General features: G+C 36.3%; 1 protein-coding gene across 1 annotated transcript in view; it reads right to left on the reverse strand.

The window, feature by feature from the left end:
* Positions 1–17,771: 17,771 nt before the first annotated feature.
* wdr27 (WD repeat domain 27) overlaps positions 17,772–22,432 on the reverse strand; it is an 86,589-nt gene continuing 81,928 nt past the window's right edge. Inside the window, exon 24 of the mRNA XM_056470637.1 lies at positions 17,772–20,095. Coding sequence (XP_056326612.1) covers positions 20,030–20,095 — 66 coding nt within the window. The 3' untranslated portion in view covers positions 17,772–20,029. The remainder of the gene's footprint in view (positions 20,096–22,432) is intronic.

The following is a 22,432-nucleotide window of genomic DNA, read 5'->3' on the forward strand; positions in this document are numbered from 1 at the left end:
TTTTCACCCAAAGTTTAAGCATGACTGCTTTATTCGGAACAACTTTCTAGTTGAGCGTTTGAGCCACTGTTGCCTTGAAAACTGCTTGAATTCTTAGCGGCACGCATTCAACAAAAATATTAGAAATCTCATAGATTTTGGTCCATATTAAAGAAAAGCATCATACATTTGCTGCAGATTTGTCAGATGCACAACCATTTTGTGAATCTCACATTCCAGCACAACTTGAAGTTGCTCTACTTGAGATCTGGTGACTGTATCTGGGCATGGTTTGGGATCGGTAGAGCTACGCATCGTTGGATTTGCTCTTCAGTGTTTGGACTCTCAGTAGTGATTATTAAACCACACTGAACTGAGCTAAACTGAACTGAACTTAAACACTACAAACTGAACTACACTTTCCAATTAACAATGACCTTTATGTGAAGCTGTTTTGACACAATCTACATTGTAAAAGCGCTATACAAATAAAGGTGAATTGAATTATAGAGGCCATTTTAGTAAAATTAACAACCTTTCATGTTAAAAAAACATGGATCATTATTCTGCTGGAAGTAGCCATTGCCACATCATAAAGAAATGGACATGGTCAGTAATCCCAAAGTCCCTTTAAGGCAGGTCATTTTACTCGGTGGCCATCTTTGAAAACACCTCTTGGGCGGTATGCTCTGGCATTCTGTCTGAATGGGGAAACATCAAATTCTGCAAAACTGCTTGCCAAGCTTACGACTGAATTTCATATTAGGAATCACCAACAAAATTAAACAACATCTGTCGCTTTAGTTTATTTCTAAACATCCAAATCACACAAAATCTGCGGAAACTCACATCTGGTCCGAGCCCCTCCCCTGGAGTATTGTCAGCCTATAGCGATCGATGATTGGCTACTGTACTTGAAGGCGGGATTTATTTGCCATATATCGATCGAAGAAATTGGCTCCTGCACTAATAGGCGGGGCTTTTTTCATCATATTGACGGTTACACTTTTCCCCATTCGAACGTATGACTTGTCTTGTTTATTCTATAGTCTTTGGTAATCCCATAAACTGGGGCATTTTAGTGATGTTTATTTATAAATTAATTTCAAGAGGATCACGTCCTTATGATTGATCAAGGCTGGTCCCGCATTAGCCAATTCATGATTTACCTATCAGACGATTCCTCCACAAGGTCTCCACAAATAAACTAAGTGCCAAACCATATTCATCTTCGTTTGAAGAATCCCCCCCTTCCACCCCTACTCCTCCACCTTTCCTAGATGGGCGGCACGGCGGCCCAGTCATTAGCACTGTTGCCCTCACAGCAAGAACGTCTTTGGTTCTAGTCCTTACCAAGCCAGTAGACGTTTCTGTGTGGAATTTATATGTTCTCCCTGTGTGTGGGTTTACCCCAGTTTTCTTCCATCATCCAAAAATATGCAACTTAAGCTAATTGACTAAATCTAAATCAGCACTATAGACGTGCTCCTAGTAAGTAGTCATCTCTTCATAGATAAAGTAATTCTTGGATTTCAAGAATTTTTTTGAAGAGGTGACTACTTTATCGCTAATTTAGGTACAACAGCAGGGGAGTTCTCGAGACCTACCTAAGCTCAAACTCCCTCTCGCCCTGCAAACGGGAGGGTGCCCCAGGCTTGAGGATCTTATAATCTCAGGGCTCTCTCCCGGGACAGCATACCAAACACACTTTATAATTAATTATCAGCTAGGTGTGAACTCTTGAAACAAAGCGATAGTGGCCCAAAGTGTGTTAAGAAAATATCCCTCACACCAATTCACCACCAGCAGCATGAACCATTAATGCAATACAAGATATAGATTCATGCTTAAAAAAATTTTTCACACCAAATTCTATCAGCTGAACAAGTCATTCTCATCTGACCTGCACATCAACATGACTAAATAACGCAGTTGCTGCCATGCGACTGGTTGATTAAATATTTGCATTGATGCGGATTTGAACAAAGCTGAAAGTAAGTTAAGAATTGCAGCCAAAAACAGATAGTAAACTCCATCTAATTGTAAAGATGGACACAAGACCCATAGCCAACATCTACTGTGGGGGACAGTTCAGAAAAACGTTCAAGAGAGAAGTTCAACAGTTTTTAAAACTATTTAATATTAGTGCATAAGTGAAGGATTTTTATATCATGGATGTGAAAAATATTGACTATATGATCACAGAACTGATTTACAGTACATCACCCACACATACTGGTTTCATATTTGAATTAAATAATTTCATTTATCTCAAGCATCTCAAACATTTTTCTTTCAGGAACAAAAACCTCACAGATTTTCTTCAATTAAAGCAGGGCTATGCTGAGGTTACGCAAGCCAGACTCCTTCACTTCGTTTTGTTACCGTCCTTTCACCTTCAGAATCTGTGGCATTCAATAGAATGTGTGTGATTTGATAGCAGGTTATGTAAGTTCTGAAGAACCCAGCAGGAGGTGGAATGTTCCATTATGATGATGTTGGAGAGATGAGAATCAGAGCAGAGCTGGAGAAACCTTAGCAAAACACTGATAAACAGACCTCGGATTTCACACTGCTCATTATCCATCAGTCAAAATCACACAGTGTGCAATAAAACTATCTACCATGAGCATTTCAACAAATTACACATTTGTTCAATTTGGGTGACAACCAGGTTACTGTTCTATCGCGGGACAACAGAAGGGATATTGCAGGAGGATGTGGGAAACATGAAGGAGAGATAAATTCATGACAAATAGACTATGGATGTGTTCAAAAGGTGTAAAATGCTGCTTACAAAGGACAAACTAATATTAGAGCCAGTGGTGGAAAGAGTACTGAAACATCATACTTAGGTAAATGTACCATTACTTGTAGTGCGAGTAGATAAAAGTATCTGTTGTAATGTGACTCAAAGTAGGAGTAAAATGTTAGACCTTTCAAAAGTACTCAAGAGTAGTGAGTAGTGAGCTTTACGCTGTGAAAAGCTGATGCATTCACATGTAATTTGTGGATGTGTGTAAACGTAACATTCTGTAGTGTATTTAGTTATTGCCCGCAGGCACACAACGTCATAAGAAGTTAATATTAGGTTAGATTTAGGTCCTGAGTCAAGTGACCAAAATTCAATGTCTAGCCAGCGTCTAAGGACAATGTTATTTTGATGTCCAATAACAACATCAAATAACATTGATATTTGGTTAATTTTAGATTGTTAGAAAGTGACCAAAATCCAAAGTTGAGCCAACATCTTAAACTAACGTTATATTGACATTAAATCATTGACATAAAAACATCTGATAGACGTATAGTGGTAACATCCACACAACGTCAAGCAGTAATATCATTAGACGTTGATATTTGGTTGATTTTCGGTTGGACGTTGGACATTGACATCGGCCGGATGTTGAGTTACTCCCCTGCTGTTGTAACTAATTAGGGATTGCTATGAAGAGATGACTACTTATAGGAGCACGTCTATATAGTGCCGATTTAGATTTAGTCAATTAGCTTAAGTCGTAATGTTTTTAGATGGTGGGAGGAACCTGATTTTCATTTTCCAAACAAATGCAATGTCCCCACGACAATGGGGTACAATGTCAATCTGGCGTCATGTTGACGTCCTTGTGCCTGCTGGGCATTTAAGGCATTCAGTCATCATACAGAAAACATCTGTCAACTTCTCATCAGTGACATGCATCTAAACAGTGTCTGGGTCAATGTTTGTAAAGATTTTGGACATCTACTTGGACACTTTTAATGCTTTTAAACAGTTTGCTGCAATTATAAATCTCCGATGTCTGAGGTACGTTATGATGCGATTTACCTACTACACTGAAAAAAAATATTCAAAGATGATTCCTTGGATTTACTAAATTTTTTTTTTACGTTAAGTGGTTGTAAACAATTTATTTGGGCCTGAATTAAACAAACAAATTAAGTTGAACATTGCTCAATTTAATTTGTTTAAATTCAACACAATAAATTGTTAGCAACAGTTTTGCATGCAACACTTTTTTCAGTGTATCTGCGATTTGATTGGACAGGAATTACAGGTCTGATTTTCTAATACACATATGAGGAGATGTTTTTAAAAATCTCAGAATCAAATTATTATCGCTACAGCTCTAATCAAGACACATCTGAAGCCTACATCTAGCTTAACTTCCTGTCTGCTGAGAAGACTTCAACACATTTGAAGGCAGCATAACTGAATTTGGATTTTGACTATGGCACTGCTATTGTTTCTGGGGCCCCAAAACACTTACAATACACACATTACTTACTTATTACCCCCAGAGCCATTTATATCAAAGTTAATATTTAGCCGGATCATGTTTGTGTTCGTAACATCTAGTTTTTACGAGATGGGTTGTTAGTCCAACGCTCAACCCCCAACCAGTAGGGCTAGGACATACACACACACTGTACACTATGGACAATTTAGCTTGCCCAATTCAGCTACCACACATGTCTTTGGACTGTGGGGGAAACCGAAGCACCCGGATCTATCCTGCGCATCCCATTTCTGACAGTTAAGCTAAAAATAAAGACACCTGTAAACTCTGCTTGGAAATCATAATGTGTAAATGTACATTTTACGTATTATTTACGTTTTTCCACTTCTGATGTAATTTCTAGTAAGACGTTAGTAATGGAAAGCCAGTATTCCATTAGTTATATTAAGCTCTCTATTTACTGTAGCTGGGACATGACTAAATCTTTTTTGGGTAAAAACGCAGCTTCCAAAGTCACTGCCTAAAAGGTTAGCGAGGCACAAAGTAAGCTGTTGTATGTAAACATTTATTCATTCATTTTTCCTTAGGCTAGAGCTGCGCTCACACTGCACTTTTCTCACCATAGACTTCCATTCCTACGCACGCGAATGCGTCAGACTGGAAACGCATGCTCGTGCAACAAGTTCCCAGTTCGCTGCATTGCAAAGTTCAAGCTGGTGAACCTTGACCTGCGAAATCACATCACATGATTGGTGAGACCAACTGAGGATCAAAACATGACCTCTCTAGACAGAAATTTAAAACATGGACCAATCACTTGCTTTTTTTTATATGTCTAATCCATCTTGTTTAATCCCGCCCCTTTTCACAGGGCAGACCTACAGAATTTCAAGACTCCAAGATTTCAAGACAAATTGGGGTTGCCACAGCGGAATGAACAGCCAACTTCCAGCATATGTTTGCCCTTCCATGCTGCAACCTAGTACTGGGACATATCCATACACATTCGTTCGCACACATACACTACGGCCAATTTAGTTTATTCAATTTACCTCTAGCGAATATCATTGGACTGTGGGGGAAACCGGCGCACCCGGAGGAACCCACATCAACACGGAGAGAACATGCAAACTCCACACAGAAATGCCAACTGACCCAGCCGGGGCTCGAACCAGCGACCTTCGACCAGTGACCATATGTAAATATTGTTTCACATTATTTGTAAGCCAATTTCTGTGGTTCAGTGGTTAGATCTATCAACTCACAGCACGAAGGTTCCTGGTTTGCGTCTCTGCTGGGCCAGGTGGCATATCTGTGTGAAGTTTGCATGTTCTCTGTAGGATTTTTGTAGGAATGTTCTCTGAAGGATTATTTTGGTAACCAAAATATATGTTCCTGGATATTACAGAAAAGTTTTTTTTAAACTATAGAACTATATACTATATAAACTATATAACTATATAAACTTTTTTAAACGTTCTGGGAATATTTGTACAATATAACATTGTAAACATACTTCTAAATAAGTACTTACTTGTACTTGCATAGCCTGTCATATGTGTATAGATAAGTATCATACAGTATATGTTTAGCTATGCATATTTTTTTTTTAAATAGCTCTCATGTCCAGTGTTGTGTTAGATTATGATTAATCTATATATCACCGTTGTCCTGCGAGACACGACATTTCATTCGTCTGTATGCCCACACATGTAGGAATGTCAATAAAGCTCAACTTGACTTGACTTAAAAATGCACTCATTGCTATGAGGGGTCACAAAAGTGGAAAATGTAGATTGCACTAATGAATGAAACAAGGAGAAAAAAACATGGAATTTCAAAGGATTTTTGATTCGTCTTGCAGCCTATACATCAAATAGCAGATCATAAATGAGCATTTTCTTGCATGCACCAAATAAACAAATCCCTCTAAATGGTAAATTATCCAATAGAGGAGCAGCTGTTGAGCGTTTTTTTCAATTATATGCAGTATTAGACACAAAGGAGTCCAGCTGATTGGTCTCACTTGTGACCCATGATGCTGAATATGCATCCAAATGCCATCCAGTTGTCGATTTCCTCTTTCTTCTGCACAGAAACAAAAGCATGCCTGAAGACAGACAAAACACTTTACTGACATGAAACAACAGCAGAATGAAGTGGATGTGAGCTGGATCGTTCCAAACCTCTTTAAAAACAAAAAAAGAGGGGAAAGTGAGTGAGTTTGTGGAGGAGGAGCTCTGGCCCTGGGTCCCTGGGCACAGAAGGTGCTGCAATGCTGCATTACTAACAGGCTGAATGGGAAGCACCTCTCAGCTCCATTTCCTCTTTTCTCTCTCTATCACGCCATTAAAAAGCTCTTCAAGTCTACCTCTCAAACGCAACACAGACGTGCTCTTCTGTCTTGTTTTTAGACTTTGAAGCTCCATTGCGAAAATCCACATGACTTCCCTTGCTGTTTAGTTTAAATCATGGTATTAATGTCAGATGCGTATGGTTGGAAATCATTCACAATCTAACTGATTTGATCTGCATAGAAGTGTCTTGAAATATCTAGTAAGTATTATTTACTGTCATCATGGCAAGGACAAAATAAATCAGTTATTAGAAATGAGTTATTAAAAACTATTATGTTTAGAAATGTCTCTCTGTTAAACAGAAATTGTGGAAAAAAATAAAAAGGAGGGCATATAATTCAGGGGGCTAATAATTCTGACTTCAACTGTATATATTTAAATTACATATACTGTAAACATTCATTTACTGTACATATACTGCACATTCATCATTTGTAGTTATTTTTAAACGTCTATATAGCTTTACTATTATTTTCTTTGAGTTATTTTAGTATATTAAGATAAACTGAAGTAAAATGAGAAATATTACTTGCCAACTAGCTAAAAAATTAAGCTAAGACTAACGTGAATATATTGTTTGCATAGGTTATTTTTATTTGAAGGTGCAAAAATGGCTTTAGTTTATAGCTTTAGTTAACTCAAATAACCTTGACATACATTAAGAAAGAAAGAAAGAAAACAATATTATCCTAATGATATGTCTGTATGAATAACAATGAAGAACAAAATATATGGATTACTTTATAACTCATACTCTGCTTTGTCTAGTCACAACTAAACATACATTGTTTATAGTCAATTTACAGCTTCTTCTCAAAGTTCAGTGTGTTTTTTTTCCTCCTTCTCTCAGAATTGGACTGAAACGACAAGTAGTAAAACTTGTATGTTGTTGGAGAGACTCTGACAAGTTTAAAAATATTTCTGGCAGAATTCACACAATCAAATGACTTCAGTTACAAGAAACATCTCGCAGCTGCATTTTACAACACTGTCCGTACACTTTCCTGCACCATATGGACAATATGAAGAAGAAGAAGAAAGTAGAAATCTTCAGTGTAAGAGTCTTGAACTCTGGGAGCTCGATGACTAAACCTCACACAACTCAGTGTAAAACCACCCTAAACTAACATGCTATTATTTGAAAAGAGCAATAAAGAGTCTAAGGGTCTGACTGTTTTCTCTTACAGTGAGGTCTAAAAGTTAGAGACCACATACAAAGGCTGCATCGGTTTTCATTTAATCCTGAAAATAATGTGAAGTTACAGGAATAGTTGATCCCAAAATGACAATTCTATCATCATTTACTCACCATAGAATCATTCCCAACTTATTTTTGAGCAACTAATAAAATAAAGGCTCTTTACCGGCATCGATGCTTTCATGATTGAACATCAATGGAATCTTGTCATCCAAAAACAAGGTTCTTCACAGAGGAAAAATGGTTCTTCAGATTATTAAATGTATTTTAAACAAACAAAGGAGGCCAAAGATTTTTTAAGAAAGCCAAATGGTTCTTCTGGAATAAGAACTTTTATATTGAATATAGAATATACATCTATGGTATTTACAGTGAGTGACAGTTCAGAATGACCACTACCTCCGTGTGTGATTCGGCTACATGACAAAGAATTACGAAAATGTGTTTAGGTGTAACAGTAGGTTGCAACAATGCAGCAAAAGGGTACAAGGGTACGGGATGCAAACGGACAAATATATACAGTAGCTGTAAATACCCTGCTACTTGAAGATGAAATAATGAAATAAAGCATTATAATTCCTTCATAAATCATTGAAAGCTTAACAAGCTTTATTATTGTTATAATCACCAGCAATCTAGCGACTTCAGATCGTTGATAAACACGCACCTTAACCTGGACAACAATTCAGTCACTAACGAACTACAAATTTCGGCATGCACATACCGGTTCCTGTTTCACTTTGATTACACACACACAGTTGGAGGATTGTTATGGACCGATTACAAGGGCTTTAAATACAGCACACACACACACATCTTTGCTGAGTCTTGTTTATCTGTTATCTGTAAACATTACAACACATTTTCCTTGCCATGTCGTGTTACACCCTTGCTTTGTTGTTTTGTTTATTTACGTTGTCTGGTGCCTGCCTTTTGACCATCTGCCTGTTGTTTGACCATGACTCTGGATTTGGTTGTATACATCTGTTTGTTCCTGTGCTGACAATGGCTTGCCTGACCGTTCACATAATAAATCCTGCATTTGGGCCCGCAGCTTCATTGTCCAGCATCCTTCACATTACAGTTATCATTGTAAACTTGTTAAGTGCAAAGAGGATTCCTTTCAGAAATGAAACAAAATAATAAAAGACAACTAAAATGAATGTATATATCACCATACCTCCTTTCGATGAGCCTTGTTGCAAATGAGCCATTATATTAATTACATTTGGTCTACTTTGCATACATTTCATTCACAAAAATCATCAATGACAATCATCATGACAATTAACAAAAACAAAACTTGACTCTAATCTAAACATTCACAAGAATTGTGAACCTGACTTCATGTGGTACGAGGGTATGCAAAGTTGCGCATATTTAACAAATAATGCCTTATTTGCATACGTAAACATAATATGTTCCATTTTGGAATTGGAAATCTAAAGGACTTGGGAATCCTAATCCACTTGGGAAAGTATATTGATAACTATAGTTATTTTAGTACCCTAAGCAGTGTTTCTCAACCACGTTCCTGGAGGACCACCCAACACTGAATGTTTTGGATGTCTCCTTTGTCCTGTCACACCCATTACAGGTCCTTTCAGTCTCCGATAATGAGCTGATGATCTGAATCAAGTTTGTTTTGGTTAAAGAGACATTGAAAATGTGCAGAGCTGGTGGTCCTCCAGGAAACGTGGATGAGAAACACTACCTTAAAGGGACAGTTCTCCCCAATAATGAAAGCATACTCACCATTTACTCAACCTCAAGTGCTAGATAATTAGAAGAATTTTGGGAAACCAGCAACCACTAACATCCATAATAGGGAAAAAAAAAATGAAAGTCACTAGCTGCCAGTTTCTAACATTCTTTAGTATATCTTTTGTGTTCAACAGAAGAAAGAAATTCAGACAGGAAGGAGTAAAGGATGAGTAAATAATGACTGAATTTTCATTTTTGTGTGAACTATCCCTTTAAGAGTATTACAATTTAACTGCAATGTTCTTCAAAATGTCTTTCACTCCAAACTCAAAATCAGTGGTGGAAAGAGTACTGAAAAAATCCTACTCAGGTAAAAGTACCATACTTGCTCAAAATGTAGTGGAAGTGCAGTAAAGTATCTGTTGTAAATGTGACTCAAAGTAGGAGTAAAAGTAGAACTTTTAAAAGTACTCAAGAGTAGTGAGTAGTGAGCTTTATGCTGTAAAGCTGATGCGTTTACATGTAATTTGTGGATGTGTGTAAACGTAACATTCTGTAATGCATTTAGTTATTGCCCAGCAGGCACACAACATCATAAGACGTTAATACTAGGTTAGAATTAGGTTGTGATGTCAGCTGACCAAAATTCAATATCTAGCCAGTGTCTAAGGACAACAATATTTTGATGTCCAATATTGACGTCAAATGACGTTTATAATTGGTTGATTTAGGTTTGTGTTAGAAAGTGACCAAAATCCAGCGTTGAGCCAACATGTCACAAACGTCATATTGATGTCAGATACGGACATTTATTCGTCAGGTATGGCAACCAAAATCCAACGTCTGATAGACGTCATAGTGGTAACATCCACACATCATAAAGCTGTAACATCATTTTTGGTTAATTTAGGTTGGATATTGGACCATTGATGTCGGCCTGAGGTTGAATTCTGACATCAACCTGATTTTCATTTTCAAACAAAATGCAACGTCCACACAACGTTGGGGTACAATGTCAATCTGGCGTCATGTTGACGTCTTGTGCCTGCGGGGTGTTTAAGGCCATTTGGTCATCATACAGTAAACATCCTTCATCTTCTCATCAGTGACATGCACCTAAACAGTCTCTGGGTCAACGCGTGTAAGGATTTTGAACATCTTCTTGTACACTTTTAATGCTTCCAAACAGTTTGCTGCAATTATAAAGCGCACATGTCTTGAGGTATTTCATTATGATGTGATTTACCATTGATTGGACAGGAATCATAGAAACTGATTTTCTAATCCCCAAGACAAGACAAAACAAAGTAGCAACTGCAGGTTGAAGGAAAGTAGTGGAGTAAAAGTACCAATACTGCACTAAAATGTGCTCAAGTGAAAGTAAAGTACACATTTCTAAAACGACTTAATAAATTACAATTCCTGAGAAAAACTACTCAGTTACAGTAATTTGAGTATTTTGTAATGAGTTACTTTACACCACTGCTCAAAATGTAAAGTGTAAAAAGAGATTAATAAATATATTCATGATGCATCGAATATCATTAAAAAATGATCAATGAATGATGCAGTAATCTCTTATCCTCCAAGTCCCATTTGCACACGCAGACGTTCTCAGGCTTACGTCTCTGTTGTGCAGCTGTGTGTCAGTCAGTCTCGGTCTGCAGGGAAACAAGTGAATCAGTCTGATCCAGTGCTCTGTCTGCCGATGGTGTTATCAATGTAACCCAGCAGCAGCATCACCTCACTTTAGAGAGTTCATCCAGTTCTCAGACTTCTGTCCAGAGCGTCACATACTGCAAAAATATCAAGAGCTGGACAGTGTTAGAAATGACAAGCAGTAAATATTGCATGTTGGTGGGAGAATCTAAAAGCGCAAGTCTTAAAATATTTTGTGGCAGAGGTCATACAATCAAATGACTTCAGTTACGAGAAACGTCTCACAGCTGCCTTCTGCGTACACTGACCCCAGTTCAGCACAGCATATGCTGGATATGAACAATACTAAGTCATAAAAGAAAAAAAGCTAGTCATTTTTTGTGCTAGTGAAGGTTTTGAACTCTGAGAGGTCATGTGTAATCATAACCATTCAGTGCATATTGCATAATGTTTTGACATGCACACACACATACTTTATACACTACCTGACAAAAGTCTTGTCACTTAGCCAAGTTTAGGAACAAATAATAACTTGACTTCTAGTTGATCATTTGGTATCAGAAGCGGCTTACATGAAAGGTAAAAGCCTCTAGATTACCCTTATTTTACCAAAATAAAATATGATCATGCCTTGATTTTTAATTATTTAATTAGGACAGTAAGGTCTGACTTTGCTTAGACAAGTCTTGTCACTTAACAGAAATAATGTACAACATAGAGTATAAAGGTGCGGTGGAAAAAAAGAATTAATATTGTGTATGACTCTCATGAGCTTGGATGACTGCATCCATACATCTCTGCAATGACCTCAAATAACTTATTAATAAAGTCATCTGGAGCGGCAAAGAAAGCGTTCTTGCAGGACTCCCAGAGTTTATCAAGATTCTTTGGATTTATCTTCAATGCCTCCTCCATCTTATCCAGACATCCTCAATAATGTTCATATCTGGTGACTGGGCTGGCCATTCCTGGAGCACCTTGATCTTCTTTGCGTTCAGGAACTTTTATCTGGATTCTAAGTATGAGAAGGAGTGCTATCCTGCTGAAGAATTCGTCCTCTCTTGTAGGACACAAATGTCTTGATACCTCAGGCTGTTGATGTTGCCACCACTCTGCAGATCTCTCGCACGCCCCCCATACTGAATGTAACCCTAAACCATAATCCGTCACCAACTTGACTGTGAGAATTTTGGGTTCATGCAGGTTCCAGTAGGTCCTCTGCAGTATTTGCCATGATTATGATGCAGTTCAACAGATGATTCATCGGAAAAGTCTACCTTCTGCCACTTTTCCAAATTATCAACTAAGTCAAATTATTGCTGTCAAGTTATTGCTGCTTTTTACAACTGGTACCAGACAAGACTTTTGTCAGGTAATGTATATTTTGCTCAGTTCCTCTGGATTTATTGAATGTATTTTGGGTTTAAGAAAAATACTACTTATTTAATAACTTACAACATTTACTGTAAAGGTCTGATATTTCATCAATTTCAATAAAAATATTATTAAATATATATATATTTGGAATGTATTTGTACATTTTTGGAAGATATGTTTTAGATAACTTTTTGCAGTGTTTTTTAAATACATAGATTTATGTGTATTTCTATAGTTATTTATGCTATTATTTATTGTACTTTCTTATCACAAATGCTTTTTGAAATTTGATGTCATATAATAAATAAATAATATAAAATGTATAATATTTAAAAACATTTTTGCAGTGATTATATATATAGAACTTTAAAAATAAGTATTTATATAAATAAGAAATATGTATGTGTATTTAGAGTAATCTATCATTAATAAAAAGGTTCTTGCAGTCACAGTTCTCGGAAGCAACGTTGTTGTCTTTGGCAAAGTTGTCCATATGCAAACCCCCCACATGTCTTCTCTCATTTTTTAATATGTGCAGACCTACTTTGATAAAGCTCTCCTCACTTAATATCTAATAAATGAATTACATCCTGTTCTGACAGACAGAAGAAACAGTCTCTGAATGAACTTTTCGATTAAACCCTTAGTTTGTTAACTTGTGAGAGATCTAGAGCACACAAAAAGCTATAACTGCAACAATCTTTCAGACCAACGAGGCCTGAAGACTACTAGACTGTGATTGACAATGGGACAGAGCCAAAATTCTTCAGAGATCTTCAAAAACTGCTTTACCAACATTCAGCTGTTTTTATTATTAATAAATTAATTACATTAACAATTAGACTGGCGGTTCTGATGTGAATAGTGTTGAAACAACAATTCAGCCGATTCAGCAATTTGTTTTCGACAGCTCATTTCACACATCACCAAAGAAAGCTTTCAGCACCATCATAAACTTGGATCTGTATTAAATGTTTTTCAAAATGAACTCTCAGAAAGGCTCTTCTCCAGAACGTATTAATCACATTTGTAATTCTGAGTATTTTTTTCTAAAACTGATATATAATTTCACTTTAATATACCAAACTTGTTAATGAGTTGCTCCAAATAAAGCATATAGAAACTAAACAGTATAAGACCTAAGACAGCTCCCTGAGGAACACCATGGCATATCTGTCAGATTTCAGATTGAGTGTTTCCCAAGACCACTAAATGAAGACGATCTGAGAAGTAGGATTTAAACCAGTTCAGCACAGTTCCAGTGATATTAAGCCATCTCTTCAGCCTGTTTATCAAAATAAAACGCAGACTGTGTTAAAAGTGGCAGTAAAATCCAGTAAGACCAAGATGGTAGAGGCTCAAGAGTCAGCTGAGACAAGCAAGTCACTCATTAACTAGAATGAACTATAACATTTAATTTACATTTTACTCAAACACACACCTAATAAATCCAGAGAATTTTAAAGTGGTCAGTATTTTTTAATAGATAGAAATAAATACATAAATGAGCCGGAAAATCTGTTTTTTTTTGTACAACAGTTTATGTCAAACTATAAAACGTCATAATGTTAGCCTTTTCGACATCAGTTCACACATCACCATAGCAAGCTTTCAGCATCCTGTCATAAACTTGGACCAGCTATGAACACATTTCCAAAAACAAGGATCTGAAAGTCTCTTCACCAGAACTTATTGACAGATCCTGAGGTGGTTTAAGCTCATCCACATCTGACATGACTCTGTTTAGCATTATAAGCACACGGCATCTTTGTTTAGGAAAAGCAGCCAAAGCCAATTAGAAGCGAGAAGCTGAGGCGTGATTGTTTTTCTTTCATTCAAAAGTGAAGCTCAAACATAAAACCACTACAAAACTGCCTCAGCTAGTGCTTGAAGTCATGTGGGGTGAAAATATTTTCCTGTGAAGACTCCAGACAAAAGCGGCTGAACTCATCCATTCACATTTACAACTGCCAAAATTAAGCATCTACTCTACAAATGATTTAGTTTTATCTTGGAATTTCGTATTCGAAATGAAAATGTACAGTATATTCTAACTTCCACAGGTGAAGTAGCATGAAAATTAATGCTATAGTGAGATTTTATGCACATTGTGTCATTTGTATGTCAGCCTATATGCTATATTATATGCTGTACCTAAATACTGTTATATATTTAAGCAATATGGTATGGCTTTACTATTGAGAATACAGGCACAGCATGAGTAAAAACATCCAGATCCTGCTACTGTTTTTGAAGTACTGTTTCACATTTTTTAAACTTAATTCCTTATAAACTGTGAAAATGTGTTAATTAACAGTTTCCTGCCATGCCACTTGCGCTTTAAGGGTGTTTTCTGTTTATTTACACATTTGTATTGAATTATAGAATCTCGATCTCTATTCTGACAACTTTAATGTTAAAATTTAACTTTAGAGTTTAAAGAGCCCCTACTATGGGTTTTAAAAAATTACCTTCCAGCTGATGTTTAAATCTGAAAGTGCACCTTGTTTAAAAATATATATATTTTAATAAAATATTCGACTCAGAGTTGTTTAAAGAGCCCCTATAATGGGTTTTTGAAAATGACCTTCCATATAGTCCGTAACACAGTTCTAAGTGAAGTGAAATATTTACTGTACGAACACTGTAGCAGATCTCAGTTAAATCATGTCGCGAAGACACTGTGCTCTGAAGTGTGAAGGAAAATGAGTGTTATTTTCCCTTCCCAAAGATGAGACTGAGAAGAGTCAGTGGTTGAGGTTTATTTTGCTATAATACCTCCAGGGGTGGGAGGTTGAAATTACGGGAGTTTTCCGGGAGAAATAACAAAATGGGAGGGTGGCAGGAGGTGGGTCTGAAATACGGGAGACTCCCAAGAAAAAACGGGAGTGTTGGCATGTATGCTCACACATACATTCTGCACTCTGACTACTTCAAAGTTTTTGATAAGCCGTGGTGGGTTTCTCTCTGTCTCGCGCTGAACGCAGTCGACCAATCACAACAGACTGGGTCATCAGACCAATTAGCGCAGATTAGCATCGCGCTAAGGAGGATTTGTGAACAAATGAATTACTGAACGAATCATATGGGAGTCGCTGGGATAATTGGGAAAAATAAATGTATATTATAAGACAATGAAATTGTTTCTTGACCTTGCATGCATATTAGACTGTTGTTGGAGACCCCCAAAACCAAAATATTTTAATGTATAATAAGGGCTCTTTAAATATTTCATCGTTCATCTGGATCTTTTGCCTGTTTGTATCAATGTTGACAAGAAACAACACCAAATGTGAAGTGCCGGATCCGGTAAAACTTGAACGTGGCTTTCCCTTCAGTCATGATCACTGGTACGTGTGGGAGTGATCATGACTGAAGATGGGTGAACACTATAATGCCACGTTGAAAACACGACGCGTTACGCATTCTCGATTTAAATGTGTTTGTGAGCTCGCAATCTTCTGCCCTTTGTCATTGCTATGGCCACAAGCAGCTGTTCCTACACATGTGTGGTGGTCAAGTTTCAAATAGTTCAGCTTTTTCCACTGTGTGGATTAATACTGAATGTGTGTCACTGTTTAGAGCAATATGCTAGTGTTAAACTGCATTGCTTTAATGCACTCCTGCATTGAGCTCACACATATATTCTGCACTCTGACTACTTCAACAATGTTGATAAGCTGTGGTGGGCATTTCTCTCTGTCGGATCGCAACAGACTGCGTCATTGGACCAATCAGCGCAGCAATTAGCATCGTGCTAAGAAGGGGTTTGGGATCAAATGAATCGCTGAACAAGTCATATAGGAGTCGTTGGGATAATTAGGTAAAAATAAATGCATATTATAAGAATATGAAAGAGCTTTTTGACCTTGCATTCATATCAGCATGTTGTTGGAGACCCCTAAAACCAAAATATGACTTTTGTATAATGCATAATAGTTAATAGTCATTTTTATTGACATTTTAATATAAGAAATAATACACAGCTATGACAAGTATTAGTGTTTGAGTAGAAAACTTATGTAAAATGTTTTGTATAGTCCTTTACTGTACTATGGATTGATCATTCAGCATGTGTCTGTTTTATTGTATGTATTATTAACAGTCAGGAGAGTCATAATAAAGTGCTGCAGCATAAGTTTCTGAATTTAAATTTATTTCTACAACCTAGCTTTTTCATTTTTTAATGAGTTGCCCAAAAGAAAGCATATATATACTAAACAGTATGGAACCTAAGACAGCTCCCTTAGGAACACAATTGCAGACCTGTCCGATTTCATTGTTAAAAATGTAACTCTGGAGCTTAATAAAGTTTTAGTAGTTTGAAACAATATAATGTACTGTATATGAAATAATACACATCTCTGGCGAATATTATTAATTTAGAGTAAAACATAATTTTTTACAATTCTGTGCACTTCAAACAAATGTAAATATTTTTGTATAGTCCTTTATAAAGTCATTTATTGTAAATAAAATGCAGCTATTGACCAATCAGCAAATGTCTGTTTTATTCTGAGCAATATTAACCATCAGGAAAGTCAATATAAAGTGCTGCAGCATGACTCAACTCCAGATCAGCCTCAGTGGGATGGGTCAGTTTCTGAATGGGCAGAGATCAGAATGACTTCAGAGGAGTTACTGCTGTAGAAACGCTGCCAGCAGTTGTAGTGAACACCACCCATCATTACAGGCTCCAGCATTCCCCTTTATCACTTATTTGAAGATCTTCTGGTGCCAGACGGACACCTGTGTTTTAGATGAGCGTCATGTCTTTGATGATATTTAAGCGCATTTATAGTTGTTTTAAACCTCAAATCACATGTTTAAATAATTCAGGCCAAACCACTTGTTGTGCACAAATTACTCAAACTTTCAAATTAAAAATGACAAAATGACAACATCAATATGTTTTAATAAGTTGGCTGGTAAGTTTGACAGATCATTTGTTTTTAAATTATATATTTTTTTCTAAATGAATAGTACAGTCTAGGCTGTGTTTACACTACTGCATTTTTATTTTAAAAATAGTATTTTAGAATAAAAGCTTTCTTCATCAAGACTAATGTATTTTTAATATGTTTCAGAAAAATAATCTTCGTCCACACTATACAGCCTTAAACATATGATTCGTGACCATTAGAGCTTAATAGGCATTTGCATATTTGGCCAGCATTTGTATTTGCTTACCGGCTGTGTAATAGCAAAGACTATAGAATACACAAGACGTGTCACTCGTATAGTTTTGAATGGGAAAAGTGTAATGGTCAATGAGACGAATGAAACCCCGCCTACTAGTACAGAAGCCAATCATTGATCGCTATAGACTGACATTTTTCGGGGGAGAAGATCGGATCAGACGTGTGTTTTTACGACAGTTTGGCAGTCAACAAACGCACTAAAATCTCAGTGAATACTTGCTTCACAGTCATAAGAAATATATCTACATAAAGCTTGAAGTCTGTGATTTTAAATGAACCAAGTGCACTTGAAAACCAAAGATTTTTGGTTTTGTAATCTGTATGAAACATACGTAAGGTACAGTCCGTCCGGTCAAGCGCACATCACATGACAGCAGTTACTTAAATGCCCACAAACTTGTAAACAAAGAGTCGCTGTTATTTCTGGAGGAGATTGACCATCAAGAACAGGTTGTGAATTACTTCAGAGAAGCAGCACGATCTGATGAAGCATTATCCAGAGGATGATAATGTGTTGAGGGGCCATAAATGAGGTTGGTGTCGTGATCTTGTTCCTTTCAAGTGCGCATGCGCGGTAGCTCAGGCAACCTGAAAATATGCAGATTTTGTTTGATCCAGATGTTTAGAAACGAAACTTATGAGACGTTGTTGTTTGATTTTATTGGTGATTCTAAATGTGTAATGTAATCATAAGTTTGGCAAACAGTTTTTGGAGAGTTTCCCCATTCAGACAGAATACCCAAGCATACCAATCCAGAGGCGTTTCAAAAATGGCTGCCGAGTGAAATGACTTGCCTTAAACGGACTTTGGTAATAGTCATATGAGAGCGGCTTGACAAATCAAATCAGAGAATGATATGCAATAGCTCAGAAGACCAGTCAGAGAGTCATTGTGGATAGTCCTGACTCTTTGTCTGACAGTTTGTCTGTACTGAAAGAGATTATCACCATTTCCAAACTGAAATGAGATCTTCAGCATTTTGAAAAGACGCCGTTTCACTGCTCAAACCTGCCAGAGTAGTGTGCATGCCAGGAGTAACAAAAATACTTGTGCGCAACACATAATGGCGCACCTATGGCCTTCACTTGGCTGACTGTAAACAATGTCTACACTGTAAAAAAAAATTTTTTTTACATTTTTAAAATAAAAACATTTGCTGTCATGACTTTTTGTTATATAATTTTTAACAGTGTATTTTGACTCTTGATATCTGCACCCTTATTCAACCACCAGAGCCGTGAGGCACTTTTTATCATGAATGGATGGATGTGCTTTATTGGACTTATAAATCAGCCAGTCATTAGCATTAAAAAGAAAATAGTAAAAAATAATCCTGGTTAGTTTTGACCAGAAAAAGAAACTCATTTACATTTAGAATGCCTTGAGGGTGAGCCACACACAGGAACATTTTTTATGTGATTTGTTTTTAAGTGACAATTTTTGGGTGAACTAACCATTTAAATCTCTGCAAAACCCTAAAAAAGGTTGTGTGTTTAAATCACTGTCCATCAGCAGTTTCTGAAATACTCAACCAGTCTGTCAAGCACCAACAACATTTACCATGTTTAAAATGACCTTTCTTTTCCATCCTGATGCTCAGTTTAAACTTCAGCAGTTTGATTTGATCACTTCTGTAAGCTTAAATTCATTAGAGGGACAGTTCAGCCAAAAATAATGAAGTAGTTCCAAACCTTTATGAAACTCTTTCTTCTGCTGAACACAAAAGAAGATATTTTGAAGAAAGCTAAAAACCTGTAACCATTGCCTTCCATAGCAGGAAAAATAAATACTATGGAAATCAATGGTTACAGGTTTCCAACATTTTTCAAAGTAACTTCTTTTGTGTTCTACTGAAGGTACAAGATTGTGACAGTTAAAGGTTGAGTAAAGGATGACAGAATTTTCAGCTTTGGGTGAACTATCTCTTTAAGTTGCTGCCATGTGATTGGCAGATAAGAGATTTGCATCCCAGGAATACCTAATAAATGGCCGGTAAATTCATATTCATAATTTTAAAGTTGAAAATGAATCACAGAGGGAATAATCCTGCATATTGTGTATGTGTATTGGTGCATGGGAAAGGAGTTTAAGTGGACTTCTCTCTCAGGGTGTGTCTTTGGCTTGACAGCTGAGGGTGTGAGCGTGTTGTCACATCTGTAGGTTGTCAGTGGCGGCTGAAATGGTGAAATCACAGATCCCGTCCATGATGTAGGTCTCAGAGGTGACAAGCCAGCAGAGCGATTTCAATGTGACTGATGTAAGACTTTCATTAGTCTGCAGCGCCGAGAACTGAGCCGTCGGAGTAGATCCCACACTTAAGGGAGAAGACATTCGGACGGATGAAACAAAGCCAGTTTTCCATCGAGTGTTCCAGTCAACAGCTGTGAACAAAACAACAAAAAAAGACTTCACTCGTGAAACATCCTGTCGCAGCGTCAATAAATTCACGATACAACTGTCTACTCTTTATATGAAGTCTTGGAGGATTCAAGTGAACTTAAGTTCCTGTTTGTAGTTATCAAGTTTCACATGATCAATTGTAATCGAATATCCCAAATATGAATATAAAATATACAAATATAAGCCACAGACAAAACAGAAACATTACATTTCATGACAACACATCTGCCGTCTTAATGATGGGGTAAAAGGATTGATGGTTTTCATTTATTTATATTTGCCAATAAAAATGTTCTGAAACTTTTATGTCCCGCAACCTTGATTTGTGCTCTCCTGAAGGCAATTAGCCATTTTAGTTTTGAAAGCCTATTTAGTAGTTTGTTTACTGGAATCCCCCCCAGCTTTAGGTTTTCCATTGACTCTAAATATCTTTTTAGGTTTTGACAGATGAAAATCAGAAGAGAAGCTTCTTAAGTGTGTTGTGACACGCAGGGCGAGGGATTTAACCAGCACATGCTGTCTGGAGGGTTACGGACTTGGGGTAACAGGAATGAGCTCATCAGTTTGTCATAGGTGGAAATTGTCCAGCCAGGTTTTAAAGAGTGTCATGAACCATTTTGGCAGTGGTTTGAAGCGTATTCTGAGCTGAGATTGTCACATACCTACCTTTACAGACACAGTAAAGTCTTTTCAAAGGCCAAATGAAGTTATCTTTTGGCTTATATTATCTGGCCTGTTGAAAAAATATTTTTAGTTTTAAACTTTTCCAGTCTCACCGCATTTGATTTGAGAAATACTTGAGTTACATCATTTCAGCATTGTTTTTGATAGTGCAGTGCAATATTAAAATCCATTAAGCACAATATCTGTCTAAGTAATGACAGCTTAGTTTATAACATGTTTGTATCTATACAACATTGTTAAACTTACACTTCAAAAAGTACACACAATTCTCAAAGCACTCACAATCAAGCATATTACCCACGTTATTACGTTATTCATGTATGTTCAGCAAATAAATTAACATCAGAAAAAAATTCCAGGTGTATTTAACTTTTAAATGACTGAATTATTGACTGAAATATTATTTTTTTAATTTTAAGGTTTATAATGAAGGTGGAAATTTAAATGGTCAAACTATTTTAAACAGATCTTCTACCTCAAATATAACAAATATTTAAAGTAATTCTAAGTATGAATAAATTTCAATAAATTTAGCTTAAAATACCTCCTTTTATGTAATTTCTTGATTACACATGTTAGTTTTTGCTTTATGTTCAAATCTATTTGTGTTCAGGTAATAGAATGAATTAAGTCCGAACAACTGTATAGCTACTCAAATGGTTTGAGGAAATTGATTGCAGCAAACCACACTATAAATCCCAAAAAAGTTAAGGTAACTCAAACCATTTGAGGAAACCGATTGCAACAAACCATTTAAGTTCAAAACGAATCCTAATGAGTACTGTGAACTTAATACATTTGAGTAAATGAAACAATTTGAGCACAGTAAAACCCAGTAAATGAAGAGAACTCAAACCAACTGTATACTGTAAAACCCAATAAGTTAAGGCAACTTAAACCTTTTGAGGAAACCGATTGCAACAAACCATTTCAGTTAAAAAAACGAATCTATACGAGTACTGTGAACTTACACCATTCAAGTTGAAGTAATGATAAGGTATTTATTTAACTCATTACTTTCAACACTGAGTTCAAAACTCTTTTCAAATGAGTAGAATTAACTTTCAGTCAATTTTGACTTAACTACACTCATTTCATTTGGTAAAGTTGACTGATGGGTTTTACAGTGCATTAAATTGACAAAATTTATTAGTTTCAGTAGCTATACAGTTGTTTGACTTAAATCTTTTAAGTTAACTGAACCTTAAACATTTTAAGTTCCGTTATCAAATCTGTATAAGTTACTAATACTCTAAATGTTTGACGATATGAACACAAATAATATATTTGTTCATATGGTTCCAAAGCTTAAACGGTTTGCCGCAATCGGTTTTCTCAAACGGTTTGAGTTAACTTATCAGATTTTGCAGTGCATATATTTTAAGACTGCATTCATTAGATAGTATTACAATTCAAAATAACAGACTTGCAAGTGGCTTTTAAATGTTTTTTTCTCTCATTTGTCTATTTGAATAAAAATGTAACTATTCAATCAATTAAACAAGCTCAATGATATACACACATTTAAATGTGAATCTAAAAAGATCCACAAAAATATTATTGCTTATTTAGGAAGACATTTTAATATTCCAATAATAAAAAAACTTGGATGAGATGCATACTTCTTGTGTGGA

The sequence above is a fragment of the Danio aesculapii genome, chromosome 13, assembly GCF_903798145.1.
Source record: "Danio aesculapii chromosome 13, fDanAes4.1, whole genome shotgun sequence".
Taxonomy (NCBI): Eukaryota; Metazoa; Chordata; class Actinopteri; order Cypriniformes; family Danionidae; genus Danio; species Danio aesculapii.